Raw genomic sequence first — 21,663 nt, 5'->3', positions numbered from 1 at the left:
TTCTCTGCACCTGCGATGGCGCTGTATTCTTTCCGTCTCCGGCGAGTTCTCTCACTTTCCTCTTCCATTTTCACTCAAACATTCCATCAACCACCATCTCTCCTCATTTCTTCAACTCCATCATCACTCTCCCAAATAAACAATCCCTCTAAGCTTCACCGTTTCGATTTTCCTAACCAATCGAGGTTATTTAGGTCTTCTACTATTTCGTTGTCCTCCAGGTATCGATCATTTGATCGGAACCTTGGTGACGATGAAATAGGTCCCGATACAATCCTTTTCGAAGGATGCGATTATGAACATTGGCTTATTGTTATTGATTTCCCTAAAGATACTCAACTTAAAACATAAAAGTTGTCCTTCGTATTGTCATTAGTTGGGAATTTGAGAAAACTTAAAACATAAAAGTTGTAGCCCTTTGAAATATCTTTCCAACGGTATTGTGGAGCCCAGACAGAGCTGTGTACAAGAAGTTATGTCTATTTTACCGAACACTGTGCAGAACCGACATAGGTTCGTTGAAAGGGCACGTGCGCTGGCCCCGCGTCGCGCACCGATCTCACAAAAACCCCCTTCTCTGAATATTGACCTGCAGACGGTCGTGCGCTGCATGTGCGTCGCGGGCCCATCACATAACAGGTCAGGTTTCGGGTCAAAAATCGGGATTTCGCATTTTAACTTATATTTAAGCTTGGGGTTTATTTCCCTAGCACCCCTAGTCACGAAAAATCACCCTAAAGTCAGAGGGAACAAGTTCCAAGCCTCAAGAACCCTCCAAGGTAAGTTTTATCATGATTCTAGATTGAATTCAAGTCTCTAATATCTTTCTAACTTGAACAAACCCTTCTAATCGATAGAGTTGTGAGTGGAACATTATTGTTGGGAGTGGAAACCCTAGAACTCGAATTCAAGAGGATTGAACGTCAAAAAGGTAATGCTTCTACACTCTAATCATTCATAATAGTGAATTGATGATTTCTTGGGAGAATAGTAAATGCGTTTAGTAAAGAGAATTACACGAACTATAGTAGGGTTTTGGATTGTTGACTTGAGATTGTTATAAACATATGGGTGATGTAGAATGATGTTAATTACACCGAATTGAGATTGTAGAATCACCTAGAAGTAATGGAATGGGAATTGGGTGAAGAAATCACCATTAATGGAGATTGTGGAGCTTTATGCCCACTAAGTATTTGATAAAATGCTTAGATGACTAAAAACATGGATATTATTGCTAATATAGAATCTCTTTGACTTGTATTGATATAGATCAAAGTTGAAAGGGTTGACGAACATTGTATTACGCTCAAATGCTGGAATTCAGGTATGTGAGGCTAACTATCTACGTTAGGGAATGTTCATGATTCTCCCTACGCCTCATTCTTCATACTTGTCACTAATTTGACTCAACATACAGTTTAGCCCTAGTTTCATGATATGTGGTAGAATTGTTATCTTCTCGGGTTGCAGTTACAAAATTCGTTCATGGTTGTCAATTTGAATATCATGAACTCAACATGTAATCTTTATAGACTTATGTATTGTTACCATATGAGTCTCAGTCTAGAAATTCAGTATGCTCAGAAACAATCAGTGTTTTCAATTTAGTCCAGCATGTCTATTTCAGGTCAGCATTGTTCATTGTTATTATGGTCTCAGTCCTTATTAATTAACGATAATTAAACATATGTGATTTTGCCCAAGGGCACAACACAGTCTTGTGTATATGTATACATGGCCGAGGCCATTGACTGACGCACTACTAGGCCGAGGCCATAGCGTGCATTTATTATTGGGCCGCGACCCTACATATACAAACACAGATAATACATATGATTCAGATATAGAGCAGGGAGTATTCATATCTCTACTTCCTTGCTATTACATTTACAGTTATCAGTTTCAGTTTCAGTTTCAGTATTTTATTGCTTCAGTTGCTTTACATACCAGTACAATTCAAATGAGCTGATGTCCCTTTTTATTGCTTGGGGGCCTGCATCTCGCGATGCTGGTAACGACATACAGGTTGACAATCCAGCTATTTAGGAGTGTTCGTATGAGCTATTGTGGTGAGCCCCAGTTTCCTTCGGGGCAATATCAGTCATGCAGTTCTTACAGCTTTCTAGACAGTTACCTTTTTGTATTCATTAGAGGTTTCATAGACACAGTTCAGACAGTCAGGTATTTGTTATGTTAGTCTTGTTGACAGTTATACTCAGTTGTTCAGTTGTTTTGGTTTAGCCATGTTGGCTACTTTCAGATATTTTCAGATTGTCCAAGTATTTCCGCATTATGATATTTCAGTCAGACTTTTAGTTAATCAGCATGTGTTAGTTTTATTTTATAAGTCAGTTATGTTTTGGTATCACATGTTGATTCAGCCAGCTAGTTGATTCGCTCGATCACATGCAGTCAGGCACCGGGTGCCGTGTTACGTCCAGGCCCAGGTTCGGGGCGTGACATCCGTGCACAGTTTTGTAGAACTATGGCTTAAGGCATAATTTCTATGAAACCCTACCTTGTGATTTTTTTTTTTTACTTTCCCGGAGTTCAAACCCAGAATCTCTGATTTCATAGACCAGCAAATAAAGGTACTTTGACCCATAAATTTTTATTAAATGGGAAGTAGGACAAAAATTAAAGACCAGTCCATACGAAGGACAAAAAATTGGGTTCTTACTGAGAAAGGGGCCCAAATTTTGGTCCAGTAATGTTTCATTTTTTTGCACGGATTGCCCTTCTTTTGGGGTGGCCTTTTAAATTTTGCCCCTCATATTTGTGTTCTTTAAGTTTTGCCTTTCGCTTGGATACCTGAGATTCTATGTTCGAACACCCGCTCAGGCATAAAATAAAATAAAAAATTCACAAGGCAGGGCCGGGGGAGTGTATGCCGGATTCGGCATACAATCCTTACGGAAAAACTAAAGTTATGCCGGAGGGGGCAGATTGAGAAAGACAAACTTACTCAAATGACTACCTTATTGTAGCTTCCTACCATTTGTAGCTACCCTTTTAAATATTACCATTTGTAGCTACATTTTGACAAAATAGTGTATGTTTTCGCGTGTATTTGTTGCCAACAAATACACGAGAACAAGGTAAAAAAAAAACATGATCCTTGATTTTAGCCTTTAATGGTGGAGTTATTAAATTAGATATTAATATATATTTTTTTGATGTATTTTAGTGATTTTTTTTTTTATGTATTTCAGTGATTTTTTTTTTAATGTATTTTACTGATTTTTTTTGATGTATTTCAGTGACTTTTTTTGATGTATTTCAAATACATTGTGTACATTCCAACTACTATGAAGCCAAATATATTCAAATTTTCGTGTATTTTAATGGATTTCAACATATACATTTAGATACAAGACCAAAAAATTCAAATACCTGACAAATACATTCAAAAAAATAATGTGTTTGACTATTAACAAAATACACTTAAAATTGCACTAAAAAAATACAAAGACAAATACATTCAAAAATAGTGTATTTGTGAGATGTAGATTTTTGAATGTATTTGTATTTGGCTTTTAACAAATACACATGGCCAGATCTGAGACACTACCACCACAAAAAAACCCTAATCTCTCCAACACCACCAAAATCCTAATCTGAGACACTACCACCACCAAAAATCCAAATCTGAGACACCACCACCACCAAAAAACCCTAATATTTCCATCACAAACAAAACCCTAATCTCTCCACCTTTACGTCATCTTCTCCGCCGCCATCTCAAAATCAGTCCATCACCGCCGCCACCAACAATGCACATGGCCAGATCTGCAGAGTGAAAAGAGAGAGAGAGGGGCGGCAGAGAGAGAGAGAGAGGGGTGAGCACAGAGGGAGAGGGAGAAGAGAGAGGGGGCGGTGCGGCCATGGTGGTGGTGGTTGAGAGAATGGGAGAGAGATTTTTTAGGGTTTTGAGAAATGAAAAATCTGAAATGGGTAGTGATTGAGAAAAAAGAAAAATAGATGTGTTTGGGTATGTATTTTTTAATATAGCTACCATTTGTAATTTAAAAAAGTTAATTAGCTACAATATAATTAAATAAAAGGATAGTTAATATTAATAATTAGATCTTAAAAGAAGCTATAATGAGTAAAAATTTCCATTGAGAAAGGGTGCCTAGATGTTGGGCCAGTAATGTATGTGTTGTTGGGCCAGAACCATAAAGCTAGAAAATAACAAGTAAATGACAATCCTAACCTTCTCTTCTCCATTTCTCTTTCAGCTCCCCCCATTCAAGTCTATCTAAAACCCTAAACCCTACTTCACAGTCAAGTCCCATATTCTCTGCACCGGCGATGGCGCTGTATTCCCTCCGTCTCCGGCGAGTCCTCTCACTTTCCTCTTCCATTTTCACTCAACCACCATCTCTCCTCATTTCTTCAACTCCATCATCACTCTCCCAAATAAACAATCCCTCTAAGCTTCACCGTTTCGATTTTCCTAACCAATCGAGGTTATTTAGGTCTTCTACTATTTCGCTGTCCTCCAGGTCTCGATCATTTGACCGGAACCCTGGTGACGATGAAATAGGTCCCGATACAATCCTTTTCGAAGGATGCGATTATGAACACTGGCTTATTGTTATTGATTTTCCTAAAGATACTCAGCTTACTAGGGAACAGATGATTGATACTTATATACAAACTGCTGCTGAAGTCTTTGGGAGGTAATTTTTATTTACCCCTTCCCTAATTGTATTTAACATTCTATACATTGATATTTGATATGTTCTTCTTTTGGTCAGCTTATTTTCCTAGTTTAGATTTACTATGCTTCCAATTTTAGAAAATGAGTCGAATTGGTGTATGAGGAAAAATCATCTAATTTTTGTTTTTTACTAGTTTCTTGACATGTGCTTTGTGTATGGCAAATTATGTAATATATGATTTTACATATGCTTTGATACTTATGTTCAGACTGCTGCTAAAGTATTCCGGAGGTAATTTTTATGTACCCTTTACTAAGTTTATCATTGTATTTAGAGTCTTTAACGTTTTGTACATTGACATTTGATATGTTGATCTTTTTGTCTGCTTATTTTCCTAGTTTAGATATACTAAACCTCCGATTTGAGAAGATGACTCTAATTGAAGTATGAGGAAAAATCATCTAGTGTTTTTGTTTTTGTTTTTATATATTCTGAAACAACATATAATGATAAAGTAGGATAGATTAGTTTTAAAGACCCTCCAACTCCAATAATAAGGTGCTGAGAGATAACCTGAACAACTAAGTTGAGAGCTCTAATGGCTGGTTCAAAGGAAGAACACACAATGATCAATGGAGCAAATTGGGAAAGGGGAGCTTACCATATCAAGAGAAAAGTATATTTAACATTTAAAAATGTATGGAAAATTGTAGGTAAAGAAAAGAATCTGTTAACTCTCGAAATAGTAATTGTATCTGCGAGGAATGTGAAAGAAACTGATTCCAGTTTATATATCTTTGTCTTTTTTGTGGCGTTCATGCTCGAGTTCCACTAACTCGTATCATTTCCTATCTTATCTACTAGTACAATATATAATCTATGCGCATTCTTCGATCATTATGTAACTGAAGAACAGGGTCAGGATTGTGGTGCTTGTTCATTGTGATTTTGGGAAATCATGTCTTTTGTCTTTCCGGAAGTCATTCTCTCTGGTTAAATCTAATTTTTGTAAGTATCTGTATTTACATGCTGGAGATTGATATATCGGTTAAGGAACTTCAATTTTTGAAAGCCATTGAGTTGAATAAGTTGGTGTATACTTGATTTTGGTGCAGTCTCTTTGGGTGTTCCTATTATTGCCTGCATGGAAGTCTAGTAGTTTTGTGTTTGCCAGATGTTTTCTTCTTATATTGCTTTTTGGGCATTCTGTGGGTCGCTAAGTGGTGCGATTTTGTGTCATCTACTGATAGAATAAATTATCTCTCTGTTTTGTCATCTATCGATATTGGCTTTTACAACTTAATATGCACGTGATATAGAATCAGGAGTAAACTTCCTGTCATTGACCTAAGACTTTGTTGCTTTGTATTGTTTAACTAATTGCAGTGTGGAAGAGGCTAAGAAAAAGATTTATGCCTTAAGCACAACGACTTACCGGGGTTTTCAGGTCTTGTGTTCAGAGGAAACATCGAAGAAGTTTGAAGGTTGGTGTATATTATGTTGTATTTTTCTTTCTGAGCAATGATAAATATATTGTTGGTTTGATATAGAGGTTTGTCTCTGCAATCAGGTCTGCCAGGAGTTGTGTTTGTACTGCCTGATTCGTACATTGATCCAGTAAACAAGGAATATGGAGGTCTGAATGTTATTTGTTATTAGCATTTCAAAACTATGATTATGCTCTATAAGTTATTAACTCGAATTTTATTGTGGTTTCCTTCGGCATCTGTCATGCTATTAACAATAGGTGACAAGTATAATAATGGGGAGATCATCGAGAGACCACCGCCTCCACAGTTTCAAAGACAAGGTAGCAGGCCTCGAAGAGGCCCACAGTATCAACAAGGCAATTATTCCCCACCGCAGGGTCCACCTCAGCAGAACTATGGGCCACCACAGGGTCCTCCACCGCAGCAGAACTATGGCGCACCACAGGGTCCTCCACCCCAACAGAACTATGGCCCACCACAGGGTCCTCCACCCCAGCAGAACTATGGCCCACCAAGGTATCCTCCACCCCAACAGAACTATGGCCCACCAAGGTATCCTCCACCCCAGCAGAACTATGGCTCACAACAGTATCCTCCACCCCAGCAGAACTATGGCTCACAACAGTATCCTCCACCACCTCAACAGAACTACAGACCACCACAGAATCCGCCACAGCAGAATTATGAGAGTCCGCAGAATCCTCTGCCAAATCAGAGTTCCGGTGCATCTCAGAATGTTCCTCCTCAATGGAATCATGGCCGTCAGCAAAGTTTTTCACCTCAACAGAGTTATGGGCCACAAGGAGCTGGGGATCGTAGGGGTCCTACACCTCTTGGTAGCAGCCCCGGTGGATGGGATAATTCCCAGGGTGAAAGACAAGATTCAAGACGTCCATACGAGGTTAATTATAATCAAGGAGAGCAAGGAAATTACTCTCCTCAAGACCAGAGAGGTTCTGCACCTCCAGAGCAAGGAGGCTTCGGAGGAGCTCAACATTATGCCCCTCCACAAGGTGGAAGTTATGGACAACAAACCTTTGGAGGTCAAATGCAGGGAACTGGTGCCCCGTTTGGGCAGAGTAATCCAAGGCCAGGAGGAGATCAGAGTTTCCCACAGATGGAGCAGCGGGGCAACATGCAAGGAGGAGAGCAGAGAACTTATGCAGCTAGTGGTACAACGGGAACGGACCAAGTAAGCTGTTGCTTCCCTTCCCTCTTACGCATTACTTTGCTGTTTATTTCTCTGTGAATGACATGATATGATGTACTTAAGGGAGATAACTTAAAATCCCCCATCCCAATTGTCTGCTTTCGCCCGTTATGACCTTTTAACTATGTGTGTGTCCTATTACTACACGCCTCCCGTTATCGTCCGAAACACATCATTGACCTCCGTATAACACCAGATGCCAGAAAGTGTGCATTACACTCTTCTAGAGAGAGATCTAAAAAGTTAAAATTTTATTGTTTTAGCATTTCTTTGATTGAACATACACCCTAGAATCCTTCAGCTTGTTTGGATGGTTGTTACTCATCATATTGTATTGTATTGGATTGTACTGTATTATTTTGTGAATGCAATGCAATAAAATTTGAGTAACAATAAAATATATATTGTACTAAGTAATAATAATACAATATAACAAGTTACAGCCATCCAAACAAGCTGGTATCTAAAAAGCTTTTATTTTATGACATCCCCTTTTTCTTGATAAATAGTTATTTTACTACTTTCTATTGTCAGTTGACTTTGATATGTGTGATTTGCCTGTAATTTTTTTTTTTTTTTTTGGCCGATGGTTCTGTGGGCTTAGTATTTGTAGCTCTCTCAATGTTTAATTACTACTATGATATATCTACAACCTTTAGGAACATATCCATTGTACCTTTTGTGTTTTTTCATTATTTTGCCTTATGATTCTCTGAATAATTTATGGGTCAATTAGTTCTCTCTTTCTTGGAAGTTAGTGAAAGCCCAAGACCTACCATCTCATTTGGAAAATACTTGGGACCTCCAAGCAAATGGTGGAAGTTGAATGAGAACTGTAATGGTGAGAGGAATTTCACCAAAATACCGTCCTCTTTACGTATAAAAACGGGGGTTTGAAACTAGGAGCGTTTTTTGATAATTTATCCCTCTTTTCTACATTCGAATATTACTCAACTTGTTCAATGATCATTCTCTGTTAACGTTTGCAGGGGAGATACTGAAAACATGGCGTAGCATCGTGACATGCTGAGAAATGATTGTACTGGGGAAGTCCATTAGCTTTTGACTAGCTAAAGGTGATGGTTATTGTCTGAATAATTGAGAAATGATCATCCTCAAGTCTCAACAATTGGTTCTGATGACTGAAGACTTGTTGTGGTAAATAGTTTTCCAATGTCTTAGTTCTGGTGTTTTGTGAATGATAACATGGAGAGACTTAGGAGTAAACAAGCCTGCATTATCTGTTTCTTTTTTTGTGTAAGAAAGAAGGGAACTGGGTTTTTAATGCCTTTTTAAATTTTGTTATCTTAGATGTACCACGTTTTATTGCCCTATAAAAAGAATAAAACACCGAGAGAAAAGGGGGTACTGGATACCTGACCTCCTCATACTGTATGTATTGGCATACCAATTCTTTACTGAATGACCATACCATGAAGCTGTGAAGTCGATAGCAATTAATAACCACATATAAAAAGTGCCAATAATATGAGTACAGTAAATGCAATAATAACTTGTTTGAAAACTTAAAATCTTGTCTTCCCAAGACCTTTGCTCATTTCGTCATTGCTATTGTTCTTGACCTCCGTTAAACATATGTGAGGACTGGTTGGATCACTAGCCTTGTCACTCTTTTCTCTGTTGCTACTTTAATTTACCATGGCATGATGCTTCTCATTTATTCATACTAGATAAGGACTTGATCTTTCCCTAATTGGGGATTCCAAGATTCTCATTTGGCCACATTGGTTGGGTTTGGTATAACGTAAGATATTGTTCATGAAAAAACTATTTTTTAGATCATCTTCTGATGTTTACAAGCGTGACATATGATAATAGTAGATTGTGGGAGACACCATATGTTTTCATGATAACTTCTACTACTGAAGATTGATGATGTTATATACGTGTTGACTGATGACTGTCAAAATCACGCAAATAATTTCTATTTGGTGTAAAAAGAATGTTTTCATTAAGGAAGACACTTTTAGTCATGCTAGTGATAAACTAATACATTAAGCATTATTCTCATGGAATCCATCTCCGTAATCTCTTAGTATGGTAACGAGGATTCAGTTTTAAGATTATTAATGCATATAACCTCATAAAACGTTGGAATCTGACTTGTTTTGCTTTAATGGGGTAATGGGGCTTTAAGGGACATCTTCTCTTTCCCTTATCACGCAAGTCGCACCTAATCGCCCGTTTTCCTCCTAATTTCCAATATGTATTTACTTAAATAAAAATATGTGAGATAAACTTTTTCTTTAAAAAGATTGGCGCATGTTGTATTATACACATCGTCGAAGGCTTACCCATTGACCTATGCTGACCTGAAGAGAAAAAACGTATTGGGTTTAAGCTGGGTTCATACTAGAGAAAATTAGGCAATTCGCAGGAATGGCCTTTTTGGGGTGGTCTTTAATTTTTGTGCATTAAATTGGAAGTCTTTAATATGTTTCCTTCACCTAATACCATGAGGTTTGGGGTTCGAACTCCAGCTCAGTCAAAAAAAATAAAAATCGCAAGACAGAGCTTGTAGCAAGTTAGGCCTATTCGGGCCAAAGTTAGCCTCAGACAGAGTTTCAAACTCTACCTGCAGGTAGAGTTTGCATTCAAAATTCTGTCTGAGGCTTGTAAAACTCTGCCTTGCAATTTTATTTTATTTTAATTTTTGACTGAGCAAGGGTTCGAACCCTGAACCAAGGGGCTTCTAGCGAAGGGCAAAACTTAAAGACCACCAATTTAAGGGGCAAAACTTAAAGACCAGTGCTTTTGAAGGGCAATCCGCACAAAAAAATGTAGAAAATTACATTGTTAGTCACGATATTAGATTTACTCAGAAAGGGCCTCGATTTTGGGCTAGTAATATTTTGCTCTATTGTACTGAAATTTATTTCCTGACCCAGAAACATAATAAAGCTGGAAAAGAACAGGAGATAAACAATTAGAGCTATTTCTGTTAAAGACCAAATAAATGAAGAATAATCCAATAGCGCAAACACAAATTGAATTTGACGAGTTAATTCCCTAAAAGGTGAGCCAGTTTTGACAATTGCCTCTTAATATCACTTTTGTTTTTTTTTTAGGACAAGAATGTCACTCAACTATCCCCATTTTCCTCAAAAAATACTAAACATTACAAAACTCCCCTTCTCTCCTAGTTGGTATGCCATGTCACATTAAAATTTTATTTTTTAATAATAAATTTATGAAATAATTTCAAAAACCTCCCTCCAAATTTGTCTTGATAATACTTAGTTCCCTTGTGGTTTGAGATATTTACACTAACATCCCTTATTTCAATTTTTGTAACCAAACTTGTTTAAATAATTAGAAATCTATATATTTCAAATTTACCCCTTTATAACTTAATTATGTGAATAATGTTTCGTAACAGTTCTCTCCCCTAAAATTGTTAGGATTGTTATATTAATAGTTAGGCTAAAAATTTAAAACTATCTTATATCTAAATAAGAAATCCTAAATTCTAGTGTTAATGTAATATCACTATGAGAAATCCTAAATTCTAGTGTTATGGTAATATTTCTCTTTGTTCTTATAATCATGTTATTAATAACAATATTTGGGCTAAAAGGAGCACATCACTCTTTTAGTATTCAGAGGGTGAGATGAATAATCCATTTTTTAAATTCTTCTAGTTGTATAACTGCAATAAATTTTATATTATTTTTTTGGTAGAAGGAGCATAATTATATCTACGAAAAAGAGTTGAAAACTGTATATGCAGCGCGAGACTTTAAAAATAATTAATAAAGCAGTATGAAGTCCAGGCTTTTTGAATCAATTTTTATATCACAATTGTTGAATTTCATGTTTTAGCGTTCGAGATTAATATTTTCAAGCAAAAAAAAAAAAAAAAAACACTTTACCTATAAAACTAGATAGTTATAAATTAGGAAAAATCTTATGATCAATGAGAAACTATTATCGTCAAAAGTTTAAACATTATAAATAAGGTTACAAAATGGTATGTTAGCTACATAAACAATTTTTAGTATTTAAAATTAGTTTGACTACAAAAGAATCAAAACAAGGAAGCTAGTGTAAAAGGAACTAAGTATTATAAAGGCAAATTTGGAGGGAGGCTTTTAAAATTATTCCATAAGTTTATTATTAAAAAAAAAAAATTGAATGTAACATAGCATGCCAACGAAGAAAGAAGGAAGGTTTTGTAATATTTAACATTTTTTGAAAAAAATGAGAATGATTAAATGATATTCTAATCTTAAAAGAAACAAAAGTGACGTTAGAAAGTAATTATCAAAAGACGAATTAACTCTGAAAGTCAATTGCATATGAATGGCAAAAAGTACTTTCCTTTTCTTTAAGTACTTGCTTTTTCTTTCTTTTCCTCTTCTCTTTTCACTGTTTGTAGTATTGGCTACTCTTTTACCAATTGACAGAATTCACAGCACTCAGTGTGGACCAATGGTCCATGTGGTCCCGCTGGTCTGTGTTTGGATTGTTATCTCTTACTGATATTTGGTAACGTTGATGACACAAAGCCCAACTTAAAAAGCCTTCTGCATCATCCGTAAGCCTGGCACTTTGTGGTCCAGTATTTGTTCATAAGAAATCATGTTATTTTCAAGTAGAAACCTACTACCTTCGCCTGCAATAAGCCCGCCTACCCTGTGGGGGTGTAAAAGGAAAACGGTACATCATAAATGGGTATAAGACCTATCATAGGTCTTGGTAAGTTGTGGCAATATATCTTTTATGTAACAAAGCATTCTTAGCATTGATTAAACCATTTACAATAAAAGTCTTCATTCTGTAGGCCAAGGTTGTGTCCTTCCTAGCCGTTTCATGTTCATACTGATATATTACTCTCTGCCATTAAATGTAAGTTGGTGATGCCAATAAATTACTCTTTACCATTGAATGTATGTTGGCGAAGGAACGCTTGCTTGATCTCTCCATCTACTTTCATAGTGTGCAACTGAGTTGCTACACTAAATCCCTCGCTAGTTATCGGGGACCGGTAGTAAGGCCATTTTTACCAGTGGCAACTAACCTTGGACCTGGACCAACTCTTCATTAAACACAAGTAGCTACTTGGAAAATGTAATATTTGAAAGTTAAGACGAGCTTAATTTTTATCTTTCTGACAATGTAAAAGCGAATAAACGTTTATACGATTAGGTAATTCGAGATCCAAACTGCATGTAATATCTACTCTTGAGTATTAGTTGAAGACCCAAACTGCATATAATATATATGCTCTGACTATAAGTTGATTGGGTAGATGATAACATGTTAAAGCCAGTCCAAGTACCCTAAATTATGTGTTTTATGAAAGTCATAGTAGTCCAAAACAGTTTATGGAATGTCATGCTGATCTAAAAATCATTCGATAAGGAGTTCAAAAGAAAAGGAAAAAGTCCTCCATACAAGCCAGATGAGCTCATGTAAGTGTGTTGGCTATGTCAAATTAATAAATACATCATGCGTTAATATAAAACGAATGCATAAGAAAAGGACAAGAAAATACAGAGGGAGCATATTCATCCATCACTCTCTACTCTGGGCTCCTTGGAAGGCTAAGACAAAAACACTGATGGCTACTCATCACATGCCCATCTCTAAATTCATGCCTTCACCCATGTGGATCCTCAATAAACATTAATATCACAAAAGAAAATGATATATACAAAAAAAGAAGATCAAAAAAAAAAAAAGGATTTCTATAATCCTTTTTATTGGGACTCTTTATATGACTAGAAGCTAAAAAAGGGTTGTTCTAAAAGCTCTTTTTCCACAATTAAGTACATTTATCTTGGTTTATATTACATAAGATCTACTTGTTGTTCTTTGGTTTTGTTTTTTTTGGTGATGGTTGGGGGATTGAGAGTGTTAAGGTAAACAGTTAAGCATAAGACAAAACTGAATTACATTGATTATGAATGCCAGATTCCATTGAGAATGTTTTTGAATCTATTGGAGGACAATTTCCTGACAATCTTTTTTGCATCTGAAACTTCAGCCTCTGCTAGCTTCTCAATGTTTATTAGATACTCAGAATTTGCAATTTTCTTTCTGGCACAATTGCAACTTGTCAAAGACATGAGTATAGAAAGCAACAGCTTCTTGTTAACAAAATTTGCCTGCTCAGGATCAAGCATTTGCAGCAGCAAACCAACATTTTGATCATTCTGTACAAATCTCTTTTGGTTTCTTGGCACTATCACCATACTTGATAATGTTTCAGCTGCCATTTCTCTAACCTCAAATGACTTTGAATCAAGAAACTTCACCAGTTCTGCCATAAATCCAGCATCCCCCATTAATTTCTTCGCTTCATCTGATGTTCCACATAGCCAAAATGCTGCCTTTAAGGCCAATTCTTGAAGAGAACTGTCCCCATGTCGAAGAAAATACAAAATATGATCCAAAAATCCATGACTCAACAGGATGTTCACTGAATTTACTGATGAGAAACACAAATTAACAATCCCCCTTAAGGACATTTCCCTTGCTTTAGATGAGGACGATGATTTCGGATCCAAAACACGAGCCAACGCTCTTATTCCCCCTTCTTTCATGATCATCTGCCTAGTTGATTCGTCCCCAGTAGCCATAGTTTGTAAAAAATCAATTGAACTAATTTGTGTAACCTCATCTTTAGACCTAACAAGCTTGATAAATACTGAAATTGCACCTTCCTCAATCATAAACCTCTTGATCTCTTCAACCCCAACAAGATTTTTCAACACCCCACAAACTGAACCAACCAAAAAATTATCTTCAACCTCTGTACAGATCTTCAACAAAACAGTAACTCCCCCATGAGCTGAAATTGACCATGCATTATCTGAATTCTCTGTAACCTTCATTAAGCACCTGGAAGCATATTCTTTACTTAAACAATTACCACATTCCAAAACTCTAATCAATGGGGCAATTATTCCAGCAAAAATTAAACCACCTCTAAATGATTGAAACCCTGCTATTACAGATAATGCCTTAGCTGCTTCTTCTTGAAGATTATCTTCTTGCAAATCAAGAAAACTCACTAACAAAGAAACAAAACCATCAATTTCAATTGCAACTTTAACATACCTAGTATCATCTTCTTGAATAACTTCATTCAAAGCAATCAAAGCTTGTTTCTTCATCTCTGAAGAACCAATCTTGATCCTTGACAACAAATCACTTATATAAAACTTTATATCATCACGTGAAGCTCCAAGACTTGGCTTTGGAACAATAATAGCATAGCTCTGAGTAAGCAAACCAAGAGAGTAAATCTCTGAAATACCCTTTCTATGATTCTCCAATTTTGTTGAAACTATATCAAGATCACTCTGCATGAGTAATTTCCCACTATAAGAAAACTCAACACAATGCCTAGAAAGTTCATGACAGTTTTTTAAGGTAACTGTAATGGCTTGAAGAGAGCTAAATAATGGAGAGTAATTCTCAGTGGAATCACAATTTTCAATAGCAGAGAGACTAGAAAGAAGTTCTTCAAGCTTGTTTCTTATAGATTGCCATTTAACAGGAAAAACTTTGATTGAATAAGAAAGAGATATGAGTGAAGAAATGAACTCAATGGTTTGCCGGATTCTTGATTTTCCGGCGAGTTCTTGATTTTCCAGTGAAGTAAACATGTTGGATTTCATTGAGGGGATTCCATTTTCCGGTGAGTTTGTTAGAGGTTTCGTTGAGATGGAAAAAAAAAAAAAATTCAATAATTTTATGAATGGGGAGAAAGAATAGCTCTGCCTATATCCATTGCTTATCTTTAGTTGATGTACAGAAATTGTGAATGGACTAATTGACAAAAATAGGCTTGCTAATTTTGTGACAGATGGGCTGATTAGTGTGAAGATATAGGGGTATTTATGGGATTTTGGGTCTTGTCAGTTGGGAGATGAAACAAGTTATAGAATAAGGATAGGAGAGTTATTAGGGCAACTGTTTTGGACTCTTGGAAGTTAGATATGTCCAAATTTTATACTCCATAAACATCTCAGCCATTTAAAAAGAAAAAGAAAATGATGGAATTATTACTATAAATAAAGTTATTTTATCTTACAAATTGGAAAAACATATGACGGATTGAGTTATATCGACCTCTACACGGGAAAATTTTGATTAATCCCTACCAATTAAATCTATTGAAAATAACATGTAGAAATTACAAATTAAGTACACAAAAACTATTACTACGTGTGAGTTCATCCTATTTAAAGATGAATAGAAGTGTATATTTAAAAAAGAAAAAAGATCAGAAGAAATATCATCTTATTTAATTCACATGAAGTAAATATGACGATTATGTGAGAAAGCAGTGTATCAGAAGTTTTATTTCATCATTTACCAATCATTTCGAAATTATGCAGAAACTTTGTTTATTATTTATTGCCCATTGAATGTTTCAATAGACAGCACTAATTTCCCTTTTATACTGGTAAACGGAAGTCCTTTCTTTATGGGAAGTTTATATATGCTCTATTAGCAAAAATATGGGCAGAACTTGTATTAGGCTGCAACACAACAACAGAATTAGTAAACATTAACAACTTCTTGGAATTTATTTCATATATATACATATTTTTTTCATCGTTCGCTACTCGCTTTGAAGTCCTAACTAATCTGAATTTTCGCTGTCTCGTAAGCAGTGGTGGAGCTACATGCATGTATCCAAGGGGTGTCAACTGATTGTTGAAAAATTAGATTGTGTAGATAAGTAAAAAAAATAAAAATGTATGTCTACTAGTATGTGTTGAATTTCCTTGATTTTTTCGTATGTTTACTTTTTCATATTTTGATTTTCATTGATAGAATTCCTAGTATTGTCACTGCGTGTAAGGCTAAGGAAAGCGCTCCCTCTCAAAATTTCTTTTTTTTCAAAATTCAAACACGAGACCTCTAATTAAAGACGAAGAAATTATATCAGTCTATATTTCTTATTTTATGATGAAATGGTTTGATCCACAAACAGTGGCTTTCATTGTTGCAAAAGCATGGTAGCTTCACAAGGGATCTTACTTGTGATGTTCTTTTTGTTCTTTTCTATATTGTTGCTTTCGCGTGTTTGTTATCTATTATTTTTCTCATATACTGTTGTTACATGCTCTACTTTAATGTCAACAACCTTAGATGGAACATGAGACCCATACTACAATGTGAAGATAATAGGGTAATTCTTACATGTTTGTTTACCGAAATAATCTTCTTAATTAAGCTTGTATAGTAAATAATGCAACTATTTAAGGACAAGAAGGAGTGTATGAAAAGTTTCGGTTCATCTTTTAGCAACAAATAGAAAATTATATGGAATCTTTCCCAAGAGCGTGCTTCATTTAATGTATCGATAGACAGCACTAAGTTTTAATATTTACACTTTTTGAAAAAAGAAAAGGTTCTTTTTGGGAGAGGGACACATTTATGCTAGCTCTAATTGAAAAAATAGGGATAACGTAAATTTAGCTTCAAGGATTTGGACAAATGAGTTAAACATTTATGACTTTATAGGCTTTAATTTTATGCAGTAATTTTTACATCATCAAATGTTCTCATCCACTATCAGCACGTATGTGTCCAGCTATGCTAAAGCTTAAATTATTAGTGAGTATATTACTCATTTCTATTTACTTCATACTCATATCTTTAATACGTCATCTCAAGCTCTCACGCGAGGACTTAATTTTTTTCATGGGTCAAGTACGGTTAGATTCTAATTAATAGTGGGTGGTGTCAAGGGTGAGACTTCAACGTAACTCAGGACCTCTACAATTGCTATGCTACCATGTTAAATTTAGTGACTATATGCATTTTATCGAAAAACTTAAGCGATTAAAGAAAACATATATTAATTAATTTACTTTATGTTATCTTCAATAATAGTGCTACAATTGATCTTACTTTTGATATATTTCTTATATTTTTAATGTTTCTTTGATGTATTAAAATCATTGTAATCTTCAAATAAGTAGAAATGACATAAAAAATTCAAGAACAAACCCTAGATTACAATATAGAGGAAAGAGAAGTAAAGGCCAACCTCCTTGCATTTGGATTTTGTGTCATGAATTGCTGTAGACTTTAGGAAGTTTCAATGGCTAAAAGTTAAAAGTAGTTCTATACATTACTTAGGAAAGAAAGAGTAGAGTTACAGAGGATCTGACATTAGACAGAGCAATGAAACTTTGACACGAAAGAATAAAAACATAAGTTGTAATGGACCATCTTTCTAATTAATTAGAGCTATCCTTTTCTATAATATTAGGTAAAGAGCTAGCCAGCTAGGCAGATAAAGAAAACCATACTGTAGCTTTCAATTAATTACAAATTATGGCAATTGAGACGATACTTGGATAAAATTTCTTTATTTTTAATCAGATATTTCAGGCTTGGACTTTGGAAATGGAAAAAACTTTGGGAAGGAGCGTTCCTTTAATGAATTTTACGCAACACAAATTTAAATTAATCGAGATGTCAACACGGATAGTGGACGCTGGCCGGAAAAACAATAGAAAGAGATGACAAAATACTTAGCCCACCATGCATGTGAACCCCGTATGTTATTCCCAATCCTTGGCTTGTCACCTTTTCAATCTTTCTTGATAAAATTGCATTACCTTTTTGTGGCTTGGTTGGTGAGATGACCTTAACAAATTCAAAAGCTGCTACTCACTAAACAAACTAATTGGCACCCACATGAATAACCATTTGTGTGGAGTTAAACTTGTGTTGTGAAAAAAGTTTCACACTATTCAGGTCAAAGTAACCTGCATTAATGGTAGCCATCTATCTATAACAAGCCTAAATTGATACTTAATAACCTGTTATTAATTTATTAAATATACTAACAATGTAAAATGCTTCTAATTTACACTATCAATATATATAAATTAAGTCTTTTATTAATTCTTTAGAGATTTAAATAGCAGGGAGAGGAATGTTATGGTCCTGGAGAAAGAGAGAGAATAATTACTTTATCTCGAGAGTTTGGTCCAAAAAAGTACTTTATACGTCTTATAAGTTGACATTGTTTGATTGTAAAATTTAAGAAAGAAAAGAAATTTTTTAAAAGTTGTAATCCAAAATAAATTTTAGTATTTGTGTGGCTACATATCATCTCATTAAACAATAAAATAGAAATTTTAAATTTAAATTATTTTTAAATATAGAAAGATAATATTTTTATTGGACAAACTAAAATTGTGCCTAAATTGGGACAGATGGAGTAACACGCAAACTCATCAAACAAATTTAGAACACGTACATCAAGAAAAAGAAGAAAAATACCCTTTTAGAGGAGGAGGAAGTGCAAACAAAAAAAAGTTAAAAGTTCCTTTTAATATGATTAGATATGTATTTAGTACTAACATGGTATTATCAGGTAATGACAAAAATAGCCATTATTCTGTTGGTCACGGAATATTATTCTATACTATCTTTTGCCCTAGCTACCTAAATGCTTGAAAAATGCATTACTTTACTAATATTTTTCTTATCTTTTTTTATGATATAATAATTTCCGTTTGTTAATAATATTACAGAACTCCCTTTGAAGGCCAGCGTGCGAATATTTAGCCTTTTAATCTGAAAAAAGTTTGTTGCGTCCAACTAATTTCTGTTCATTTTAGATTAAAGAGTTAGCACATATATGCTCATTAATTTTTGTGCTTAAAATAAGCCCAAAAACATTAAAAAAAAAAAACATATATGCTCATTATCATTCATCAACTATATTATGTTTAATTATTTCACATACAAATAAAACAATCAAGTATTATTTGCATGACACTTATAAAAAGGGACAAAATAGTACGAAGCTACGTCTAAATCTATGGAGTTTGATTATTTCTAATTATCATCAAATACAAATAAAATAATCAAGAATTATTTGCATGCCACTTATAAAAAAAAAAAAAAAAAAAAAAAAAAAAAAGAGAAAACTGTACAAGCATCGTCTCCTATGGAGCTTTTCCGAACATGATTTAAATTTTTTGTACTTAAAGTATAAAAAATACTTACACATGATCAGATAACTAGAAGGATATTTCAACTAACTCCATATATAAACATTAATTGTTAATCTGAAATAAAAAGTCATTTAAGTTGTTATATTATGTTAAATTATATGATCAATACGTAAAGAGTTGCTACATTATTAGTGTATATATGTCAATCATCCCGGATATTCCAAACTATGAATTTTCACTTATCCCGAATAATGGTGATACAACAAACTATTGTCATATAGAAAATTATAATTCTGATCAATCTGGATATCTGATAATTTTGTATATAGCTGCAAAACAAACAGTGTAATATATGATGTGGTGCTAACTTAACGCTCATGAAATGTTAGGTAGAAAAGGACATACTTTTAAGAGTGAATATGAGTGATTATGTGCCTGATATGGTGAATTAATACCCTCCTTTTGACTTTGAGTGAGGAGGAAGTGAAATGAACCAAAAGCCTTACACAAAATCAAAATATATACCTTAGCTTTGAAGAGACAAGCCACATACATCAATATAAAGTGCATATCCCCCTTCAATGAACCATAATCCTCTAGTCAAATAATAGGTCTGCAGAATAAAATATTACAATAATAGTACTTAGGAAAAAGTAATCGAAATTGCATTATGATTCTCTAATTGATTGGCTCCTGAAGCCTACCATATATACACAGCCATGTAAATATTATTCTTTATTAATTATATGATTTAATTTATAATAGCATGTTAATTATTATTTTTATCAGGATACCAATAAATGCTTATCATAGTGATATATTTATAATTACCTTATAAGTAATATGATTCTGGGGAAAAAACAATTACATCAACGATATAAAGAATTAAATCGAACTTAAACTCATATTATGTAAATATACATTTCAACCCTTTTTTGAGGGGAGAAAGGGTTGACGGGGATATGGGTAAGTGAACATATTCACTTTAGAAAAGACAAAAGTCATATATATCAATGAAAATAGAAAGGCCAACTAATTACAAGATTTATATGCGAAGTTGTTGTTGAGGTTCTTGATATAGTGGATCCAGATTAGTTGGTTCGTATCCCTTGATATGGACTGCTCTATAAATAAATTTTGTTCGATCACACTGTCCTCCATTTCTCAGACTCCACTTATAACATTGTATTGGGTAGGGTAACTATCACATCCCCCTCCATTTGGCCCTATATAAGACTAATACTCAAGGATGCACAACTAGCATTTAGGGTGTGTTTAGTAGGAAAGGAAAATACTTTTTACAAAAAATATGCTTCTAAAAATAAAAATAATTCTTATTGATTTTGACATTTGATAAATAAGTTGAAAACGTTGTCTGAAAAGCATTTATGTATAATCTAGACAAACATTACGAAAGTATGTGAGGGTGGGGTGGCAGTAGGGGGGTTGGGTGTTGGGATATGGAGAGGAGACAATGAGTGTGGAATGCTATTAATCTTGTTCTGCATACTCCTACGATAAAAGTCAATTTTTTTATTTTTAAGAAATTTATTTTCCTTGAAAAATTGTTTTCAAATAATAGTTTTGATAACCAAATATGAAATTAGAAATCATCGTACCAAACACACCCGTGGTACGTTTTGCTTGGACCCTTTGAAGTGCCACCTAATCTGATGCGACATATATGTGCTACGTGATTAATTGATTGTCTCATTTATTTTAATCCGCGTGTGCGTTTCCATATGAACTACTAAGATGGACTACGGTGTAGGCTAAGTTTCATCTACTTAACTAATTATTGTCACAATAATTCATCTTATTTGATTTAAGTATTTATTATAATAAATAATTATATGCCATAACTTTACTACAATTTTGAAATTCAAATAATTACATAAGGATTTAATATAACACAATCAGTGTAATTTAACTGATTATAGCAGAGTAGTAGTATTATTTTAGGATCAGGTTGCTATTGAGTTATCTGTCTATATATGTAAGTTAATTTGATAGCATAAAAAATATATATTATCTGTGTATTAAACTCAAACATAATTTTCAAGTAGTACAAACAGAGGGTTAGATGATAGTAATTATTTGAACTGAAGCTGAGTAAAATTTCCAAGGAGTACAAATAGGCTTATAAGATGATAGTGTAATTATTTGACATGGAAGTTTTGAGTAAAATTTCCACCAACTGAATCTTGTTGCTTCATATACATGCAAATGCTAGTCAATAGGGTTACTTTTCCATTTGCATGTGACGAGAACGAAAATTAACACTATTATTGGGAATGTGAGCAGTGGAGTGACAATTCATATAGGATATA

The 21,663-nt window shown here is 34.4% G+C and overlaps 2 protein-coding genes across 2 annotated transcripts; one reads left to right on the top strand and one right to left on the bottom strand.

Annotated features, from left to right (window-relative positions):
• LOC132621770 (multiple organellar RNA editing factor 1, mitochondrial-like) lies at nt 1-8,765 on the top strand. Its single transcript, XM_060336159.1, has 6 exons — nt 1-185; nt 4,476-4,688; nt 6,057-6,154; nt 6,241-6,306; nt 6,418-7,352; nt 8,360-8,765. The coding sequence occupies exons 1-6, from the start codon at nt 16-18 to the stop codon at nt 8,369-8,371; spliced, it is 1,494 nt and encodes a 497-aa protein (XP_060192142.1). The 5' UTR covers nt 1-15; the 3' UTR covers nt 8,372-8,765.
• A 4,082-nt stretch (nt 8,766-12,847) lies between these two features.
• On the bottom strand, nt 12,848-15,312 carry LOC132623058 (vacuolar protein 8). The gene has a single exon (XM_060337759.1). The coding sequence runs from the start codon at nt 15,017-15,019 to the stop codon at nt 13,295-13,297; it is 1,725 nt and encodes a 574-aa protein (XP_060193742.1). The 5' UTR covers nt 15,020-15,312; the 3' UTR covers nt 12,848-13,294.
• Nucleotides 15,313-21,663: the final 6,351 nt, after the last annotated feature.

This window comes from Lycium barbarum, chromosome 12, assembly GCF_019175385.1.
Source record: "Lycium barbarum isolate Lr01 chromosome 12, ASM1917538v2, whole genome shotgun sequence".
NCBI lineage: Eukaryota > Viridiplantae > Streptophyta > Magnoliopsida > Solanales > Solanaceae > Lycium > Lycium barbarum.
This window is presented reverse-complemented; position numbering and strand designations above follow the sequence as displayed.